Source organism: Cheilinus undulatus, linkage group 11 (assembly GCF_018320785.1).
Source record: "Cheilinus undulatus linkage group 11, ASM1832078v1, whole genome shotgun sequence".
NCBI lineage: Eukaryota > Metazoa > Chordata > Actinopteri > Labriformes > Labridae > Cheilinus > Cheilinus undulatus.
Window position 1 is genome coordinate 46627282 of NC_054875.1, and position 22325 is coordinate 46649606.

General features: G+C 40.7%; 1 protein-coding gene across 1 annotated transcript in view; it reads right to left on the minus strand.

Moving 5' to 3' along the window:
- Positions 1-3327: 3327 nt before the first annotated feature.
- LOC121517418 (neural cell adhesion molecule L1.1-like) overlaps positions 3328-22325 on the minus strand; it is an 82005-nt gene continuing 63007 nt past the window's right edge. Inside the window, exons 16-32 of the mRNA XM_041799159.1 lie at positions 21738-21898; positions 19220-19379; positions 18969-19096; positions 18779-18880; positions 17292-17498; positions 16882-16952; positions 16547-16772; positions 15561-15667; positions 12972-13230; positions 12767-12889; positions 11767-11937; positions 11573-11686; positions 11048-11197; positions 9166-9297; positions 9006-9078; positions 8584-8595; positions 3328-6433 (exon numbers count right to left, since the gene is read on the minus strand). Of these exons, the coding sequence (XP_041655093.1) occupies positions 6178-6433; positions 8584-8595; positions 9006-9078; positions 9166-9297; positions 11048-11197; positions 11573-11686; positions 11767-11937; positions 12767-12889; positions 12972-13230; positions 15561-15667; positions 16547-16772; positions 16882-16952; positions 17292-17498; positions 18779-18880; positions 18969-19096; positions 19220-19379; positions 21738-21898 (2452 nt within the window). The 3' untranslated portion in view covers positions 3328-6177. The remainder of the gene's footprint in view (positions 6434-8583; positions 8596-9005; positions 9079-9165; positions 9298-11047; positions 11198-11572; positions 11687-11766; positions 11938-12766; positions 12890-12971; positions 13231-15560; positions 15668-16546; positions 16773-16881; positions 16953-17291; positions 17499-18778; positions 18881-18968; positions 19097-19219; positions 19380-21737; positions 21899-22325) is intronic.

Consider the following 22325-nt stretch of genomic DNA (forward strand, 5'->3'; position numbering starts at 1 on the left):
GGGACCTTCACATGCATGGCTGTTCTTCATCCTGCAGCGCTGACATCTGTCATTCCTAACAGCAGCTGTTAGAGCTGGCTGTCATACCTTCTTTGACATAGATCACACATCTGTTACCTGTCAGACACTTAGACACTCTGCAACACTGTTAGACATGGAAATATCTGCAGGAGAGCATGTACAAAATGACTCAACAACATAGACGTTTATACTAACTATTCTTTGTTATGCTTTCACTTCGGAAAACTGTCTTCGCCCAAGGCTGCTATACTTCCTGTTTGGATAAAAGATTATGGGTCTGCATATGGATCATCATCAGACCTACAAAAACGCCTCTTGGACCCCTACCCCAAACCCAAACAGGAAGTCCGCAAGCTTCATCTCAATTTCAAAATAAGGCCTGGTTGATGGTGCCAAATTACTTTAAGCTCATGTATCTTTTGCGTGTGTTTTTCTGTGTTCTTTAACACTTTCTGGCAAGACAACAGTATCGCACTGGACACGCCCACATGCAAGCATCTCATCGTGGCGCCCCCTTCTGCTAAAAGGAAGTGACTTAATTAGGGCATTTGTTTATATCTCTTACAGTGCTGAAGCAATCAAGCTCTGATTTTGAGATAAAGGCTGCAGACGTGTCATTCAGGGACACCTCACTGTGATGGCAAGTATTTCCATGTCCTGCCATTTAACAGGAAGTTGGCATAACTCTCATATTAAACCTCAGGTTGGCCTCAAGTTTCACATGCATGATCATGGTCTGTCTTTTACACAGTTAAATGATCATTTCATGGTTTTGCTATAGCAAAATCCTTTTGGGGAAGCCTGTAACACCTTCTATTTCTAAAGATCTTTTTTGCTTCCTGATGCTACAGTATCCAGACCTGTTGAAAGTACTTGAAGCTCATCCTCCTGCTGAGATGTTAAGTTTTAACTGTGAGATGCAAAATTGAAAATATGAAATGAAACACATATTAATGTTTTCAACCACATTCCTGACTTTTTATGTAATCATTTTTACTCTTTTTCACATTTTTAAAGACTTCTTACTGGTGGGCCAGTTATGATAGAAATATGATATGGTCTTGTGGGCCGCGTATATCTGTACCATGGGCTGTATTTGGCCCCCAGGCCTTGAGTTTGACACCCCTGTGTTAAAGGATATCACCACCATGACGTTACTGAACAGCGACCTCTGCTGGAAAAACAAGACAATAGGTAGGTCTGATAATAGATTAGTAGGATCTTCCAGGAGTTTTTGCTTGATACGAACCTCTAAACCTTAAAACTGATCTGGAACACTTTGTTTTCATTGGTTCTTTCACTGAATGTGTTGATAGAGAATAGAGAATAGAGAGAATCGTCTCCTGTGGTTGGTGTTTCCTGTCCCTCTCTGCTCCCCAAACATTTAATTCAGTCTCCAGCCCCAGAGCAGCTTTGTTCCATTGAACTCTCACCTGATTGGTTAAAGCGTTAATCCGACACACTGAAACCACAAAAATCAACACTTTAAGTAGTCAGATTTATTTCCAGTATGGGCCTGTGGGGGGCGACATCGTCTCACCCGTGTCCATTCAAACATCAGCGCTCTGTCAGGCATATAAATGTTAACATTTGACATGACTTCATAATAATTCATAATATCTGCTGCATCTCTAAGCGCTATAAAGACACCTGTAGACAGGGAAGGGTTTGTTCTGGCTATGGTTCTAGTTTTTTCTAAATGTCTCTACTGGAAACACGAGGGAAACCTAAGAGGAGACGATGGCGTGTCAGGGTTTATGATACAAAATCTGCAGCAGAGACCGCCGCAGGACAAAATCCAACAGAGCAACAGAGAATAAAAAACTGACAGTTTTAGTTCATCTTATAAAAGAAGCCATGAAATAAAAAAATGACAATCTCCAGAGTCTATGTACATTCAGAGAACCAAACGCCATGTTCTCTTCTGTCCTCCTTCCTCCCCCTCGCCTTCAGACGCTCCCGTATGGTTCTGCTACAGCGGACCTCCATGCCGTCTCCACGCCGTCTCCACTTTATGCATCAGTGTGTGGGTGTGTTGTTTGTGTGCATAGGCATGTTTCCCTGTCACTTCCTACGGTGGCCCTGAAAGCTCAAAGATCGGATCTGTGTCCGAAGATAGGACAGTGGATGGAGTCAGAAACAGGGATGAGAGAGCGAGGAATGACTGGGGGGCAGAGCCACCAGTCAGAGTTGAACCCAGGTGAGGCCTAACCTCCAGGTCATCTGCACTCCATAAACACCATTTTTTTATTGGCCGCATCCTCTGTCTCTAAAAACAAATGTAGCGTTTCCCCTGCTCAGCTCTCTAAACAAGAGGTTCCCAACCTGGGGGCCATGACCCCCTTGGAAGGAGCGCCAAAGATCTCAGAGAGGGTGCAACGATTTGCACATATTGACTAAAACCATGATAAAAAAGTTAAAGTGTAATTTTTACAAAGGTCTTTTGGTAAGAAAGATACACATACAGTCTTTTTTAGGGTTTCCTCAATGAAACAATAAAATGGGGGGGCTCAGGTTTTCTTATGAACATGTAGGGGGGCTCTGAGGGAAAACAGTTTGGAAACACTGCTCTAAATTCAAAAACCCTCATTGTGTCTGTTGTTCTTGTCGCCATGCTCACTGCGCTCTGAGCTGAAAAAGTAGAGCTTGTACTAGCAATGTTCCAAGGCGTGTTATTTCCCATCCGATTAAATGCAAAATATAAGACTAGTGTACAGTCAAAAGAATACATTCTGTGAACAAACTTCACACTGCAATGGTGCAACGTTGCACCCTAAGTGTGCGAAGTTGGTCTGCAAACTGTAGCTAATGCTGCACGCCTGCAATCATTTGTGTAGATTAACGTCCACATTCCTGAGCTCAATATCGTCACTCAGTGCTCTGATTATATTTGAGTATAACCTGAAATGGGGCTGCACGGCGGCGCAGGGGTTAGCGCTGTTGCCTCACAGCAAGAAGGTCCCCGGTTCTCTTCCCGGTCAGGGTCTTTCTGTGTGAAGTTTGCATGTTCTCCCCGTGCACATGTGGGTTCTCACTGGGTTCTCCAGCTTCCTCCCACCACCAAAAAATAAATTGCCCGTACGGGTGAATGTGAGCATGTCTGGTTGTCTGTCTCTACTTGTCAGCCCTTTGATTGACTTGTTGGGTTTTTCCTTAGTTTGTGGTGTGTTAAATTTTAATTTATCCCCCTAACCCCTAACCTTAAACTTTAGGGTCGGGTGCCTAAGCCTAACCCTTACCATCCATCCATTTTCTATACCACTTATCCCATTGGGGGTCGTGGGGGGGCTGGAGCCTATCTCAGCTGTCATTGGGCGAGAGGCGGGGTACACCCTGGGCTGGCTGCCAGTCAATCGCAGGGCCTAACCCTAACCCTCTTTGGGTTTTCCTTAGTTAGTGGTGTGTTTAGTTTGGATTTTTATTCATAACATTCTGCTGTGCTAAACCGTGCCGTTCCTACAAGAGGCAATGGGTAAAGTTCTTATTACAATGCTTTTAATGCATGAATCAAGCAAAACAGCTACCTGAGCAGTCATGACTATAAAACATTTGATTTGGTGCAAAAACAGAGAAAAACAAAGAGGAAGGAACTACATGTCCCAGAACCCATTGCGATTAATGTTATTTATTGTAAATGAGAGCTTTTCAAGGTTTCAAACCATAAATGTACTTCTCTTCTACACTTATCTTCACTGCGGTTTTTACATTTTAAATGATAATGTTGTAATAAGTTGGTAGCGGCACATATTATCAATATTTACAGGGGTAGCAGAGACCCAACCAATCAGAGACATTGCTGTGACACTGAAGGATTGTGGGTATTGTAGTGTGTTTGGCAAAGGTTGCAAATAAATTAGATTTGTCTTAACATATCTTAACATCAGGTAGCTTGTGGTCAGTCTGGGGATTTTGAAGAATGAAGAAAAACTACACTGGCTACTTGAGCAGCTGTGTTACTGCTCAGATGGAGTGACTGACTGGGATTGTATGTCCGAAATAATAAAAATGTTAATAACTGGTTTAACTGGTAATTTTGGTGTCAATGATGAACGTATGTGAACAATTAGAGGGCTAATTGTTTAGACTAGTCTGAGGTTTAAGCCGTTTAAGGACAAGGGTCATTTTGACAGACTGTTTAGCCATAATATTGATCTTTAACTCTATTTATGCTCTGTGTGGTTGTATTTTGCTTATCATGTCCTTTCAGGGCCACCGTCCTGATCCTCCTTTGTCAAACAGGATCAGGGTTAGAGGATCAGGGTCTGGATGGAAACAGGAAGTGAGACAGGAGAGATGTATGACTGACAAACGGAGGGAGGAGAGAAGGCTTCACTGGACTCGTTTAAGGCAACAGATCTCCATCTCTGCAGCGACGGAGAGCACGGACGATCGCACGCACACGCTAACAGTCACTCTTTAAATTCATCAACGTGAACTGAATTATTGTTAATGCCGCAGGGAGGGGCATGCATCTTAGGTTTGACAGCCGCTCACACATCAATAAATAGTCAAATCATTCCCGACACGTGCACACGAACACAAAGAAAGAGCTGGCTAGCTGTGTAAACAAAGACACGTGAAGACACTGACGCTCCAATGGTGAGAAAGAAAACTAAAAATGACGACGTGTTTTTAAAATGAACTTGACTGTAAATGTGTTAGTGTTTATACAAGATGGAATCACGGTTTCAGACCTGATGTGAAGAGTTTTCTAGGTTTCATGACCCTCCTCTCCTGGACTGAGCTGCTCCAGCTGATCGTTAAACCATCAGTCAAGCCTGTGACTGCTTCCAAGAGTTTAAAAATATCAACTGGAAGTCAAGTAAGCATCACATTTTAGCAAAGGCTCATTTTTCTGCAAGGACAGTTTCTTTCTATACATTATCCTTGACTTAATTTGTGTTTTTAAACTCAGAAATAAACAGGCCAAGGTTAAGCTAAGGGTAGGGTTAGGTTTAGGATTAGTGTAAATCCACAGACAGAAACAACCATTTACATCATAGACTAGAGCTGTTGGTCTGCCACTGACTCCATTAACTAATCTGGGTTAGGATTAGGTTTAGGTTTGTATCAGGTGAGAAATTAACTCCCACCTAACCTGGGTTAGGAAAGGGTTTGGGGGTTAGGATTAAGGTAGGGCCAGGGGTCAGGGTAAGTTTTAGTCTGCTGACAGAAGGTTAGGGTTAGGCCCCTGCCACTGTCGATTCCTCCAGCTCCAGTTTAAAATATACAGTAAAAAAGTTTGCTGTTTGTCTATCCACTATCAACTGTTAAACAAACTGACGGATCAATACAGTGATTGATCTGTTTTCTCATAGATAGCGGGGACAAATGATTGTTTAATTAGAGGAGTCTGGAGGTTTGACGATGCTGTTTCTGGTTTTGAACATTATCATTTTCTTTAAGAAAAACTTCAGTCTCTGCAGAATCGTCTCTGTAATGATGTCTGAATTTTAACAGCGATACCAGCCCACTTTAATTCATTCATTTACTTGCTGTCTATTGACGAATCTTTGCATGATGTGCAAAATATGTATGGAGACTATATTTTCTGCCAGCTCATTTAGTCCCTGCAGGCAGCCAGATATTTTTATTGTAATCTTGTAGAAACCCCCCCATTCGCTTGGTTATCAGGACTGCAGCCATCCCAGATATCTATATGTTTATGTAAATGTTCATAAAGAACTTTGAAATTAATTTAGTGATGCTTAAACATGACGTTAGAGAATCCTGACAACATCTGGAGTCACAAACAGCTGGAGCAGCTCCGCCCTAGGCTTTTTACAGGAGAGTGGTGGTCATGTGATCTGATGGTCATGTGATCTGATGGTCATGTGATTCTGCTTGTCTGCTCTTGTGTGTGTTTTTCAGTGTTCGTGTGTAAACTCGGAGTAGAAAAGGAAAACATCCTGTAAACGTCTGCACTGCATAAACGGTGGAATGTATCGACACATTGTTAGTATATATCTGTGTATTTATGTGTGTAGGTATCTCTGTGGGTGTTGTAGCTGGATAAGGTAACAGGCAGTGGATCAGGGTCAGTAGATCAGGATTGGTTGATTAGAATCAGTAGATCAGGATCAGTAGATCTGGACCGGTGGATCAGCATTGTTCTGTGGTGTATTTGTGTGTTTTTGTCATTTTGGCGTCCGCTCTCTAGCTGGGTCGGTTCAGGATGCTCGACATGGACGGAGCGATGGGGGGAGGAGGGACTGCGTTGACGGGGGAGGCGGGACCGGAGCTCTCGTTGCCGTGGGGAACGGGCCCCCGGCCGCTGTACTGGCCAATGAAGGAGCCGTCCTCGTTGAATTGGATGTCCACGCTGTCGCCGTACTCAGCCAGAGAGTCGTCGCTGCCCAGCTTACTGTCGCCCAGAGATGGCTGGCTGTCCGAGCGCTTCTCGTCTCCATCGCTGAAACACGGTAAAGGAAAAAATATTAATTTGGTATAATTTTGGCTGGGCCTTTTAATGTCAAACATTTAAATATTTTACCCTTCTTGTTGACTAAACAGTTGCGAGCATGTTTGTGGCATATGGCTGGTTTCACCTCATAATTATGAGTTTGCTTGTTTTAAAGGGAAAACTATATGATAGATTTTACAGAGTATTTACAGTTATATAATAGAAATGAAATGTATGGGAAGTCTGTTATCTTGCAAACTTTTAGGGTGGGCCAAATAGATGAGGGGTTGGGCCAAGGCCCATAGGGCCGGGCCTGGCTGAAGCATGGTAAAGAAAGGAAAAACTTTAAATAACAAAACAATAAAAACAGCCTTATCTCCATCTCTAAAAAACGACACTGAAAAACCATACTACTAAAATCTGTTCACTCGAATACTGAAAATGAATAAAACAATAGCTAAACCTCTGATATAGTTTTTATAAGAGTTCTGAAAGAACCTGAAATATTTCTAACAGTTTTCAGAGTCAGAGAAATTATCCAGCATCTGATCAGTCTTGCAAAGCTCATGTCTGAAAATGGATCTGACCAATCACCATCATTTAAAGAGAATGAAGTGGTGGCTACAGGTGGAGTTTAGTTATACTGGAAGATGAGAGCAATGGCTGCTGCCAGTGAAGCAATTTGTTTGGATGTAGCTATAATATAGCAGCAGCTTTATCAGAACTGGACCACACTACTTTATTTAAAAAGAGCAAAGAGCCACACTGAAAGCTGCTCTTGGTAGAGAAGATGTGACTGGCCTCTGCATGAGTTTTATCCACCAACTAGCTCCACAGTTCATAAACTACGGCAGTGCCCGTCTGTCGAGCTCAGGTTACTACTGGAGCTGTTCGTCCAGTTATCTTCTAAGAATATTTTGAAAAGTTCTGCCCTTCCTGTGAGAGGTTTCCCACATAAATATGAAATATAACCATGCTATGGATATTTATCTAAACTTTATTTAAGTCTCAAAAATCATTGAGGTTTCCCTCATTTACAATGATGTTGAAATACAAACACAAAAAACAGAAACAAACAGAAGAATGATGCTCAGTTAAAACAATCACATGCTGTGGTGAAAGGATTTGAGAGTATTGCCTTAAATTGCTGAAGAGAAACTAAAAGGCCAATCTTGAGAGTTTCCTGTAAATTGTTCCAAATTTTAGGAGCATAAAAGCTAAAAGCAGATTTCCCAAATTCAGAGTAAACCCTACAGCATTAAGGAGTCAGAGAGAGTACCATAATGTCCGGTGGTCCTGTTCAGCATAGATGTTATATAAGAAGGTGTACGTCCAATCAGGGATTTATAAATGAAAACATACATGTTTTTATCACCTCAACTAAACTTTTCCTACAGTTAGGGGGGAAAATTAGCTTTATTTCTATAAAAACAACCCCAAGTTTCTGCTGAAGTTTGCCAATGAGATTTTCAATATGCTGTTTAAATATAAACAATGTATCTATCCAAATACCAAGATACTTATACACTGATACTCTTTCAACTGTTACCAGTAAGTGTGGATAGTTGTAGACTGTTAAAATCGTTATCTCTAGCTTTAGAAAGATCATAAATTTGGTTTTGCTTTCATTAATTACAATTTTAAGAGCCATAAAACTGTTGAGGAGTGTTAGAAGCAGGTGGAAGTTTTTCTACACCCATCTGTGCAGAAACAGCAGAGCAATATAAAACAATGTCATCTGCATAATGATGAAAATCACATTCTGTTAAAAATGAAATAACATTAATATAAACAGCAAATAAAACAGGGCCCAAAAAGGATCTTTGTGGGACACCTTTTGTTAGCGATAAACACTCAGATTGGATGTTTCCAGCCTTTACACAAGATCTGTTAAAAAGATAACCATAAAACCAGCTACAAGAAATTGAATCAACCCCAATGTTACTAAGTGTCTGGATTAAAAGACCATGATCAGCTGTGTCAAATGCTTTCGATGAATCAATAAAAACAGCAGGATATATAAAACTGTCTATCAGGTGTGTCGCTTTCAGGGGCCCTCCCACAGGTTAAGTGGGAGGGCCCCTGAAAGAAATCTGAACATAATGAAGGCCAAACAGAAAGAAAAGTCACATGCATTTTAAACTTTTAAATGTCCTCACCTCTCCAGAGATCTGCAGGGTGAGCGTTAGGAAAAAGAAAGGAGATAAAAATAAGAGGGAGAAGAAATGTTAGACACAGAGGGGGCAGGAATTATAGAAATAAAGGAGATTAAAGTAAGAGAGAGGAGGGTAAGAGATACAGAGGAAGGGGCAGAGAAGATCAGCTTTAATTTAAGTTTTCTCTCCAAACAGAGCTGGTAGGTGAAGTTGAATTAGACAGAATTATCAGTGATAATAATAATGACTGATATATGAAAGAAAACTTCATGATGAAGGAAAACAGACTGGTTCTAGGCCTCAGTAGGATTTTTAGACTTAGTGTTAGCACAGAAAACCTTCAGCAGATGGCAATTTTCAGGCCAGATAAAAATAAAAATAAACGTGTAATGGTTACTTACTGATTTATAATTGCAAATACTCACCTATACTCCCCGAAGGTCTCGTCTTTCATTGGCCGAGCCTCAGAGTCCACCTCCTTGTCTTCTTTGTCCTTCACTGTTAAACAACAAAACCCTCAGTATGAACCTGGAGACCACAGATTAACCCCAGTCTTTAATTTTTTGACGTGTTTGCTCATCTTACCGGCATATTTGCCGCCCTTCCTGCGTTTGATGAGGCAGAGGATGAGCAGTATCAGCACCAGCAGCACGATGGCGCTGATGAGTCCGATCAACCAGCCCTGTGTGGCGAACCCTCCGGGCATCTCTGAGGGTACTGAGAGAGAGCAACCCCCCCGCCCCCACAGAAAATAATTTATTCAGTGCAGACTTATGTGATCAGAGGAGATAATTATCCAGTCAGCAGGTGCCTTTTACAACAGGTCAAGTTTATTCCCTCATTCTGAAAATGTTAATGTCTGAGCAAACCTGTAGCTGTAATTCAAGAGTTTACAGTCAGGTTAAGTATCTGTATATACACTTCTAGGTAGTGGAGATGGTTTAGATTTTAGAAAGGACACTGCTGCCAACACCCCTGCCCACCATAACCCTCTGTAGTTGCGTTTCCATCACAGTTTTTCACAAAATAAAAGCGATATTTCAACTGTCGACTAATTACAATTGCGCTTTGAATGTGTTTCCATTGAAGGGAGTTTTGGGCATGAGCCTTGTAATTCTTGTTAAATCTCATCTTGCAAAGTCCTTATGTATGGCAAAAGCCACATATGAGGGTATAAGTATGATGTTAAGAAAAAGTCTCAGCCTCCTCTTCTGTCCACACATACCACACCATGTTGGCTCGGAGTGAACTGGTCATGTGACACCATATGTTACGTCCTGTGACTTGAAAATGCAGAAAAAGTGTTGCAATGAACTTTATATTTTGATATAAATATAAATAAATATATTTGCGATATATTTATATACAAAACGCCTAGAAAAACCTCATGAGAGCGTAAAAACCTTTTAGCGATATTTGAAAGGTTTCTTTTTTTTAAATCCAGGTGTTTCCTAACCTTGCAAAGCAGATGGATACACACGTTTCTGTGTTTCTCACTGGCGAATCCATCTAGCAAAGCTCCGGTCTGAGCTGTTTGGGCCTGGTTAGAAAGTGACAGGACCAATCAGCGTTGAGGGGCAGTACTTTCGGGCGTGGTGGAGTCGTAACGTAAGCAAGCAGCAACAAGAGGTCGGTGCAGTTATGGATGCTCAGAACTTGACATTTCTTCGTTAAAAGAACGAACAAAGAACAGCATTGATTTGTTTTCTTTTCATAAACGACAAAAGTCGTGTACTGACATGTCTCCAGCTGCCATGGTTTGAGTTATGCAGTTCTTTATGGAGTTACTCTTTGGCTGTTCATCCAATCACCCTCTGAGTTTTTTTTTCAAAGGCTCTGCCCTTTCCCAAACACTGTCTGTGAGAGGTTTGTGTTTCACACATCCATCTGGCGTGCCAGGTGTTTCCATTACCAGTTTTTAATCGCACTATTTAGATTTTGTGCATTTCTAAGGATAATGGAAACGCAGCTTGTGACTCCCCAGTTTGTACTGTGGACTCTTTCCACTTCCTGGGGACCCTCATCACCCTGGACCTCCAGTGGGAGCTCAACATCAGCTCCCTCACCAGAAAAGCCCATAAGAGGATGTACTTCCTGTGGCAGCTGAAGAAATTCAACCTGCCAAAGGTGACGATGGTGCACCTCTACACTGCCATCACTGAGTCGATCCTCACCTTATCCATCACAGTCTGGTACGCTGCAGCCACGGTAGGGAAAGGACAGGCTGCAGAGAAGGTGACTGGCTGCAACCTACCATCTCTCCATGACCTGTAAGCCTCAGGTAAAATTGCAGCTGACCCCTCTGACCCCATATACAAGCATTTTGAGGCCCTCCCCTTTGACAGGAGGCTGAGGTCCATTAGGACCGAATATTCAAGCCAGTTGCTTTCCCTCCATGGTCAGTCTAATGAATGGTACTCTTACCCTCACCCAGTGACTACAGTTCATTCAGTGCTGTTTTCCTCACCTGGGCCCAGTGTCATGGTCACACCTCTCCACTGTGTCTCGTTTCCGTGGTTGATCTCCAGCTCGTACTGTGATCCTGGTTTGAGGCCCGTCAGCGAATAGAAACCTTGCGTGGAGTTGACCACCTCTGACTCCTCACACTCACAGCCGGCTGCAGAAAAAAACAGACACAGAATGCAATGACAAAGATGTGGTTCATTATACTCTGAATTCATACCTAAACTAAAGAAACTTCATGCTATCTAAACCCCAGGGATGAACATGAGGCCCAGTGACCTCTGACCCCTTAATCTAATGAGCTATCCTTCAGTTAGAGTGAACATTTGAGGTTCGAAGAAATTCCTTAAGTAAAAAGCATTTTTTGTTTTTATATATGCTGTGAAATGTTTTATATGCTTTTAGAATGTCACAGACTGGCCTATTACAAGAGTTGCAAGTTTGGGCCTGTCTTGTTAAGAGTCTTTTGTCTGAACTGGACTTTAATCACGATACTGAAAGTCTACACCTCCCTCCTCCCGTCTCTTACGGCACTTCCTGCAGTACTGGATGATGAAGCCATGGTTCCTGTCTCGTTCTCCAGGCACCCAGCTCAGGTTGAGTAACGTGTTCCCACAGCTGATGCTGATGTTGGACGGTGGAACTGGAAGGAGACGAATGCACGGTCAGCAAACTTTAGAAATAAATACGAAGCAGGAATGAGAAACACATTCATGATCTAACCTCCTTCCAGCAGGGTGGCACCTCTCCGTGTGATGGGAGGCCCTTCTCCAGCGGCGGTGCGAGCGTTCACTTTGAAGATGTAGTAACTGCTGGGGTCCAGAGAGTCCAGCTCGATGTGGGTGACGCTGGGATCATCGATCATCTGCAGAAGGCTGTCTCTGCCCTCTAGCTCTGCATAACATAGGAGATGGCAAATGGACTTCAGCTTGTATCTCGCTTTTCTGCAGGCCAGACCGAACCATTCCCACCCTGTCACTCCACATTCTCAGAAGGCAGAGAAACTAGATCATTCAATTGTAACGGTTCATCACTGTGAGGCAAGGTCTAACCTGCAGGCCACCTAGAGGCCAGGGTAATACCCTACCCTTGGGCCATCTATAGTCCAGGGTTAGACCCTAACTTCTCAGCCATCTATGGTCTGGGATCAGACCCTAACTTCTCAACCATCTGTGGTCCAGGGTTAGACCCTAACTCCTGGCCATCTATGATCCAGGGTTCGACCTAACCTCTAGGCAATCTAAAGTCCAGGATTAGACCCCAACCTCTAGGCCATCTATGGTCCAGGGTTAATGCCTTACTTCTAGGCCATCTATGGTCCAGGGTTAGACCCTAACCTCGAGGCCATCTAAGGTCCAGGATTAGACCGGAATCTCTTGACCATCTATGATCCAGGGTTTGACCATTAAGTTCTTTGCCATCTACGGTCAAGGGTTAATGTCTAACCTCTAGGCCATTTAAAGTCCAGAATTAGGCCTTTATTTTAAGGCGATATATGGTCCAGGGTTAGGGTCTAACCTCTGGGTTATCTATGGTCCAAGCTTAAGGTCTAACCTCTCTATGATCCAGAGTTAGGCCCTAACCCCTCAACTAACTCTGTCCCAAGGTAATGCCCCAACCCTTTGACTGTCTCTGGTCCAGGGTTAGGGTTGGGTGGGGTCTAACCTGCACCCCCTGTCAGATGACACAGAGACCCAGAGTCTGATAAATTCTCCAAACATACCCTGCTGATACTGAACCACGTAGCCCAGCAGGACGCCATTTGTTTCCAGAGGAGGGCTCCAGTAGAGGATCAGGGATTTCTCTGATGGACTCTCAAACCGGAGGGATGCTGGCGGGCCGGGTGCTGTTCACAGACAGGAAACAGGTGTTAGTTTATCTGAAAAGTAAATGAAGTATTTCCCCCGTTACATTTCCTGTCTTCTTACCTCCCTCTGGGGTGATGAAGCGGTGTGGGTCTGAGTGAGGCCCCTCCCCCTTGCTGTTGACAGCTGTCATGGTGAGCTCGTAGCGTGAATACAGCCTAAGCCCCGTCACCTCCTCTGACGTCTTTGACCCATAGACCTCTACCTCCCGGCTGTCTCTGTGTCCCTCCTTCGCTGGCTCTGATTGCTCTTCCTCATGGTGTGACGTACCAAGAGACCGCCGGCCCCGCCCACCTTGGGGACCCAGCCTCCTAATGTATATCTGAAGGCAGAGGCAGAGAAAATCCTGTTAGTGGAAGGTTTAGATAAAAAATGAAGGATGAGACCGAGCTGTGTGGGATGTAAACACTGACTGGTTGGTGCCAAAGTGGATAATGGTTGGAGAGAATGGAGTGACTAAGTAATAAACAAATATGTATGCAAATAAGTGAGCAAAGAAAGAAAGAAACAAACCCCCTTGAAAACGAGATGATTCATCTCAAGGCGCTATCCCATCAATAAATAGATTCACTTGAAATGAATGAGTGAAAGAAAAAATTGATTGAACTAACAAGCAAAACTCACTAAGAATTAACAAATGACTGACTGACTAATTAACGAACTAATTAACTAACTTAACTAATGAACTAACTGACTAATTAACTGGCTAACTGACTGACTAAATAATTAACTAACTAACTGACTGACTGACTAAATAATTAACTAACTAATTAACTAACTAACTGACTGACTGACTAAATAATTAACTAACTAATTCACTAACTAACTAACTAACTGACTGACTAAATAATTAACTAACTAATTAACTAACTAACTAACTAACTGACTGACTAAATAATTAACTAACTAATTAACTAACTAACTAACTAACTGACTGACTAAATAATTAACTAACTAACTAACTAACTGACTAAATAATTAACTAACTAATTAACTAACTTAACTAATGAACTAACTAACTAATTAACTGGCTAACTGACTGACTGACAAATTAACTAAATGACTAACTGACTGACTAACTAACTAACTAACTAACTGACTAAATAATTAACTAACTAATTAACTAACTAACTAACTAACTAACTAACTGACTGACTAAATAATTAACTAACTAACTAACTAACTAACTAACTAACTGACTGACTAAATAATTAACTAACTAATTAACTAACTTAACTAATGAACTAACTAACTAATTAACTGTTTAACTGACTGACTGACAAATTAACTAACTAACTAACTAACTAACTAACTAACTAACTTACTAACTTACTTACTAACTAACTAATTAACTTACTGACTTAAAGGAGACATATTATGCAAAAATTAGTTTTTCAGGCTTTTCTAACACAAATATGTGTCCCTGGCCTTTCCACAATCCCCTCAAATACCAGAAAAATCCATTCCCTCTCCCCCTCTCTTTCTCCACCTTTCCGAAAATGTGTGCTGAAACAAGCTGTTCTCAGATTTAGCTCCTGGTGACCTCACCAGGAGCGTGAGCACCCACCCCCAGGTTTGGCTGGCCCTCCCCCACTTGGAGGAAAGTTCTGCCCTCCTCCAGTGATCCTCTCAACTACCAGGTGACATGCTGGATAGCTCAATGGGTTATCCTGCTGACTACAGTCTAGGAGGTTGATGGTTCAAATCTCAGTCTAGTTCTAAACTTTGGATAAAAGTGTCTGAAGTGCCAGGAGTACTGCATCCATTTCCTGAAAGGGGTGTGGTCAGGGGCAGAGTCAGACAGCTAATTACCATTTACAGACACAGAAACGGCTTGTTCTGAGAAGGGCTGACACAGAGGGGGATTTAAACGTACAAAATTCCCATACTGGAATGTTTTTTCAGCAACAAACTTCACAGGCATGTTTTGGGAACCTCTGAGAACGGTTTAAGCTTGTCTTAAAAGGGTATAATATGTCTCCTTTAACTACCTAACTAACTAACTAACTAACTGACTAAATAATTAACTAACTAATTAACTAACTTAACTAATGAACTAACTAACTAATTGACTGGCTAACTGACTGACTGACAAATTAACTAACTAACTAACTAACTGACTGACTGACTAACTAACTAACTAACTAACTAATTTACTAACTAATTAACTTATTGACTTAACAAACTAACTAACTAACTAACTAACTAATTAACTTACTGACTTAACTAACTAACTAACTAACTAACTAACTAATTTACTAACTAACTAACTAACTAACTAACTAACTAACTAACTGACTAACTAACTAATTAACTTACTGACTTAACTAACTAACTAACTAACTAATTAACTAACTAATTTACTAACTAACTAGTTAACTAACTAATTAACTGACTATGAATAAATAGCTTAATTAAGGCAGGAAGTAACAACGAACAAATGAATAAAAGAAAGGACAAACACAAAACTGAACTAACATGTAGAAATGCATAAATAAATAAATGACTGAACAAAGAAATGAAAGAATAAATCAATGAATTTGATGAATGAAAAAATGAATTCACAAAGGTATGAATGAATGAAGTTTTCTTTGTTTTGAGCCGTCAAAGAGCACGGCTGCTTTTCTCTCTTTAATGTTGAGGTTTTCTCACCTTGTATCCCTTCAGCCGTCCCCGTACGTTGCGGGCCTCGTTCCATTTCACTCGGACGGTGCTGTTCATTACTGTGGTTGAGACGCCGGTCGGTGCTTCCTCCGGCTCTGTGAAAGATAAGTGTTATGATTACTGACATATGTTGAGGCATCATGTTTGGCATTGTTTTGAATCCTTGCTGTCATGACTTTATCTCTGTGAAGACTATAAAGTAGGACCGTCAGCATTAACGGTTTACAGTACACTCAAGTGCTCATTTTAAATGGCTACATATACTTTTGACTGTCTCTGTAAAATGGTCATTGAATCTTCTAGAAGTTTAGATTTATAAATCTCAAATATCAGAAATCTATTAGTGATCTCTGATATTCGAGAAATTTGAACATCCCTCTCTCACCGAGGATTTGAATCTTTGCTCAAAAAACTTTTAACTCATCAGAAATAAAACCAGAAACAAAATGCAGCATTCTTCTGCACATCGTCCAAATGTTTGAGAGGGAGATTTGACATTTCTTCGAAAAGAGCCTCAGTGTTCTTGAATAAAAGCCTGATTTATGTAAAAAGGATTTCCCTCTGTTATTAAGACTCCATATTATACAGATGAATGATGGTGTTGCTGAAGAAACTATCAGACAGTTCATTCAGGCACAGGGAAATGCTCCACATTTTTGAACCATCTGCTTTGATAAATAGAGTTTTTATTTTCTACTTTTCTCTTGTTTGTTGTCATGATCTTAATCTGATCTTAAAGCAGATCGTTAACAACGTTTATGAGGATACATTTGCGCACACTGAAAATAGGATTTTCTCCAGTGGTTATACGTGTAGTTTTTAGTGTAGACAATCCTCATTGTTTCCAGATTATCGGGGTAGCATTGAGTTTGATTGCTGCTAAACGATGTTGGATCTGAATTAAAATCCATTTAAATTTGACAAAACAAAAAATTTCTCCTCTTTCCAGCACTGAAGGATGTAAGTAGACCTACTGTCCTCTCCAGAGTGTCCAATCTCTGGCTCTGGTGCTGGTCCTGCTCCCAGCGAGTTCACGGCCTGGACTCTGATCTCAAACGGTGTGTACGTTCCGGTGTTGTTTACATGAAATGGCGGCGAGAGAACATAGGCTTCTTCCCAGCGTACATTCGGCCCTTCAGACTTCCGCCATGACACTTTATACTGGAAACCCTGACCGTTATGGTGGTGCTTGTCCATCTCCTGCAGGAGAACATCACACGTGTTTGACTCATGTATTCATAGAAGCGGTAGCATGTATCACAGCTTGTGCTTTTCAAACACAAAGATACATCCAGACAGAAATACTCACGTCCCATGTGATGGTCAGAGAGTTCGGGTCTGTGGATTCACTGCGCACGTTATCTGGGTTTTTACTGGGAACTGAAAGAGGATTAACAAAGACATACATGAGAGGATGTTTCACACAGTACGATTATTATATAATTACAGTAAAGACAGGAAATGTCCCATATAGAAGTGAATGTTTCATAAAATATGGACCTTGACCTTTATTGTCATGGAATCTCGTCCTGACTAATCCCATTCTTACACTGAGGGTAGAGACGGCAAAGCTTCCATTCATACACATTCAAAGCTGGGGACCAAACCCCCAACCATTTAAGAATTCACTGCAACTACTTTTCTTTTCTATCCTTCTTTACACAAGACTTTTAACAAAAATCATGAAATGGGATCGTTTCAGTGTCTGCCATCACTCACCAGCAGGGGGCGTGCTGCGGTGGTCCGATGGCAGACTGGGGTCGCTTCTGCCGATCTCGTTGACAGCAATAACCCTAAAGCTGTACGTGCAGTACGGGTGGAGTTTTAGCTGGCGGTGGTTAAAGTCTCCAGGTACTGTCTCAAACTTCACCCACTTCCACTTGGCCTGCTCGGAGTGCTGCTCCTCCCTCATCTCCACAATAAACTCTGATTGGAGGAAACAAAGTAGATGGCATTGAGACAGCTTCCTGTCTAGTGTTAGCGATAACTCTGATAGGAGCAAAGATGATGGCATTAATACAACTTCCTGTGTAACGTAAGCATGGATTCTGATAGAGGAGACAAAGACGACCTTGTTAAGACAACTTCCTGTCTAACATTAGCAATAACTCTGATAGTAGAAGACAAAGATCATGGCGTTAAGACAACTTCCTGTGTAACATTAGTATGAACTGTAATTGGAGAAGATTAATATGTTGGCAATAAGACTACTTCCTGTTTAATGTTATCATGAATTCTGATAAGAGGACACAAAGATGATGCCAATAAGACTACTTCCTGTCTAATGTTAGGATGAACTCTGATAAGAATAGCTAAAGTCAACTGTAGTAAGACAACTTCCTGTCTAATGTTGACATAAATTCTGATAAAAGGAGGCAAAGATGACACTGTTGAGTTAACTTTCTCTCCAATGTTAGGATGAGCTCTCATAGGAGCATACAAAGATGATGGCATTGAGACTATTTCCTGTCCTGACTAATGTGAGGATGATATCTGATATGTGCCAATAAAGACATGGCAACTTCCTGACTTTCATTAGCATTAGTTCTGATAGGTCAACACAAAGATGATTGCATTTAGACAACTTCCTGTACGTTAGTATGAACTGTGATTGAAGGAGATTAAGATCTTGGCATTAAGACTACTTCCTGTCTAATGTCAGGATGAGCTCTGATAGGAGCATACAAAAATGAAGGCATTAAGACAACTTCCTGTGTAACGTTAGTTTGAACTGTGATTGAAGGAGATTAAGATCTTGGCATTAAGACTACTTCCTGTCTAATGTTATGATGAAATCAAAAAGTAGAAGACAAAGTGGTTGGTGTTGAGACAACTTCCTGCCTAATGTGAGGATGATAGCTGATATGTGCCAATAAAGACATGACATCATCCTGACTTTCATTTGCATAAGCTCTGATTGGTTGAAACAAAGATAATAATAATAACTTTATTTGTATAGCACTTTTAAAAACATGGGTTTACAAAGTGCTTTGACAAGTGCAACAAGTGCTTTGACAAGATGATGCCATTAACACTACTTCCTGTCTAATGATAAGATTAACTCTGATAGAAGGAGACAAAGACAATGGTGTTAAGACAACTTGCTGTCTGATGTTAGGATGAACTTAATAAAAACCAAGTTCATTAATTATCACCAAATCACAGCAGAAATAAAATCCTCTTCGCATCAAACTTTTTCATCTCACCAATAATCGGGCTGTTGTGAGAGCTCCCAGGGATCCAGCTCAGTGTGAGGCTGTGGTCGTCCACATCGGTCAGTGTCAGGTCTTTGGGTGGGTCTGGTCGAGCTAAGAGTCACAAGAGTCAAATATATCAAAAGTTAGACCATAGCACATATTGCTCATACATGTCACAGTCTCAAATACGCCGACCTACCGACGACAGTGATGGAGCCGCTGGCCATCACGCTGTCCAGGTCGGTGCTGATCTTACAGGTGTACTGAGCGCTGTCTTCTGATTGGACGTTGGTGACTCTCAGGGTGCCATTTTCAAAGATAGTGAATCTAACGAACGCACAGTGAATATTTTAGAGGACATAGTTGAAAACCAGAACTACATTGTAAATAGCCAATAACCCTAGGCCTAAGCTTAGGTGGTGTTTTGATAATGTGTTATAGTCTTCTTACTTGTCATCTGGTGATGACTCGACCAGCTCGTGTCCATTCTTCCTCCAGGAAACCTTGTAGTCATTCAGCTGAGGGTCTTTGTAGAAGCCGCAGTCGAGCAGAGCGACAGTTCCTCGGAGCACACGGACATCCTGTGGGCTCGTCACGATCAGTGTTTGATCTGACGGGAGCAGAAAATACGACAGTGTTTTTTTGAGACTAATTTAACTTCTGATCTGACAATCATGCTCTTCTGCCTGCAAACAATTGACTTCATTAAAAGGTTTTTTTGTAAAGATCCTTCATAAAGAACAGCATAGAGAATTTTAATGCCAGAGTTCATTAGTTTACCAAAGGATTAAAAGATCAAATTTTAGATTCCTGCCTTCACTTAACAAGGCAGAGAAGTAAAATTTCAGATGTGACGTGAAGTCTAAATCTGTTTGAACCAAAGAAAACAGTGGTGCCGTTCACAGGGATCTACAGTATAACAGGGAGATCAGACATTTTATAAACTCTCTCTCACCCTCAGTGAGAACAGTCTGTTCTACAGATCAGTTTAATGATTTTAAGTCAATTATCAGAGCAGATCAATCCCGATCCATTTAGGAGTCATTTCCTTCGCTATGTTCCAGGAAGTGTGTGTTGTCTATCATTTTTCTCCTTGAATCAATAATTCCTGTGGCTCCAGAATGAGTCCCAAACACATTGGGACACATTAGTAGATCAAACCACCAATCAGAGCACCCTCATTCAAACAACCAGTGCTGGGCTACTTCCTGCTAGACAAACTCTAGTCTGGACCGAGTCTCTTCAATACGTGGCGGTGAAAATGTGAATTAATCTGGTTTCTACAGCATGGCTAAAGATGTGTTTGTACTGTCTGAGAGCCTTCATCATCAAAGGCAAGGAAGGAATGTTGTTTAAACTTTAAAGGATAACATCATCTCTAAAAGTAAGGAAAGAGAGTTTAAAGGGTTAAAAGGATGATATCATCTTTAAAGGCAAGGATGGAATGTTCCATATGCTTTAAAGAATGGAATCATCTTTATAGCAAAGGAGTTAATGTTTCATTTGCTTTCATGGATGACATAATCTTTAATGACAGTTATAAAATATTTTAGATATTTAAATTGATGACATTATCTTTAAAGTCAAGGATGGAATGTCTGATAATGACAATCTTTAAAGTCAAAGATGGAATGTTTTATATGCTTTTAAGGAAGATGTCATCTTTAATGGCTAGGGTGGAATATTTTATATGCTTTAAGAGTGACATTATCTTTATAGGCAAGGACAGAATGTTTTTTAAAGTTTTAAAGATCTTTAAAGGTACGGAAAAAGATTTTAAAGGGTTTAAATAAAGGATGTCATCATCTTTAAAGGCTAGGTTGGAATGCTTCATATGCTTTAAAGAATGAAATCATCCTTATAGACAAGATGTGAATTTTTTATATTCTTTCAAGGATGACATCACTTTTTTTTTTTTACAAGTGTTCCAAGTGTTCACAATGTTTTAGATATTTCAAAGGATTATATCATCTTTAAAGACAAGGATGGAATGTTTGATATGTTTTTTAAAAAATGACATAATCTTTAAAGTTAAAGATGGAACGTTTTATATGCTTTTAAGGAATACATCATTTTAAAGGCTAGGATGGAATATTTTATACACTTTAAGGGATGACTTCATCTTTAAAGGCTAGGATGGAATGCTTCAAATGCTTTAAAGAATGACATGATCTTTATTGGCAAGGAGAGAGTGTTAAATATATTTTTAAGGGTGACATCATCTTTTATGAAAAGGATGGAATATTTTTGATATTATATTGGATAACATCATCCTTAAAGTCAAGGATGGAATGTTTGATATGTTTGAAAGAATGACATAATCTTCAAAATCAAAGATGGAATTTTTGATATGCTTTTAAGGAAGATGTCATCTTTAAAGGCTAGGATTGAAAATTTTATATGCTTTAAGGGATGACATCATCTTTAAAGACAAGGATGGAATGCTTTATATGCTTTTAAGGATGACCTCATCTTTTATGAAAAGAATGAAATGCTTTAAATGACGACATCATCTTTGATGACAAGGATGGAATATTGCATACAATTTAAAGGTTGACATCATCTTTAAGGGAAAGGATGGAATGTTTTATATGCTTGAAAAGATGACATTGTCTTTAAAGGAAAGGATGGAATGTTTTATACATTTTAAAGGATGACATCATCTTTAAAGTTAAGGAAGAAATATTTTGTAAGCTTTAAAGGTTGAAATCATCTCAAAGACAAAGATGAAGTTTAATCTTTAGAGATCAAGATGAAATGCTTTACCGACTGAAGGATGATATTGTAAAGGTAGACTAAGGAATGTTGGTGAAGCTCGGGATGTTGGGAGATTTTCCCTCTATTTCTGCCAATTAGTATGCCATAGTTTGCAAAATCGGTTGAGCTGCGAGGACTGTGGGTTTTCCTCTACTAAGTCCTCGTTATCAGAGGTTGAACTGTCTCTGAGTGTAATGTGTGTCTGACTTACTGAACACCTCCAGGTGAGCGGTGATAGAGATGTTGGTGTGTTTGACGTGGCAGGTATACGATCCTCTGTCTTCGTGGTTGGCATTGGACAGCTTGATCGTCCCGTTGGTCAGCGGTGAGACACGAGAGTGGGACAGAAGAGGAAGGCCTTCCTCATCCTCCCTAAACACACAAACACATGCTGATGAATCAGAGGGTTTGCTGCTCAGTCTCGAGTTATTCTAACATCAAACAAACAAGCTAACGTCATGGTAAAGGCGGTTAAATGCAGTGACTCTGTTAATGGAGGAGTCACTCTCACTCACACACAGGATGGATAAAACTCAGATCGATAAAAGAGGAGAGGAGAATTGATTTTGCGTCTCTTTATCTCCAATCTACTTACAGAAGAAAAAACCCTCGCATTTTCAGTCTTAATGTTTAATTTGATTAATTTAACACAATAAAGGTGCTTTCTGCAGTTAAAGCGCCGGACTAGGATTTGTGACGGAGAAACCTTCATGTTTTTTCCAGAACATTTCCAAGAGCGTTCATGAGTAAATGTCGTCAGACAGAGTGGATTTATTAAAGGGCTGTGGCTGCAGGATGC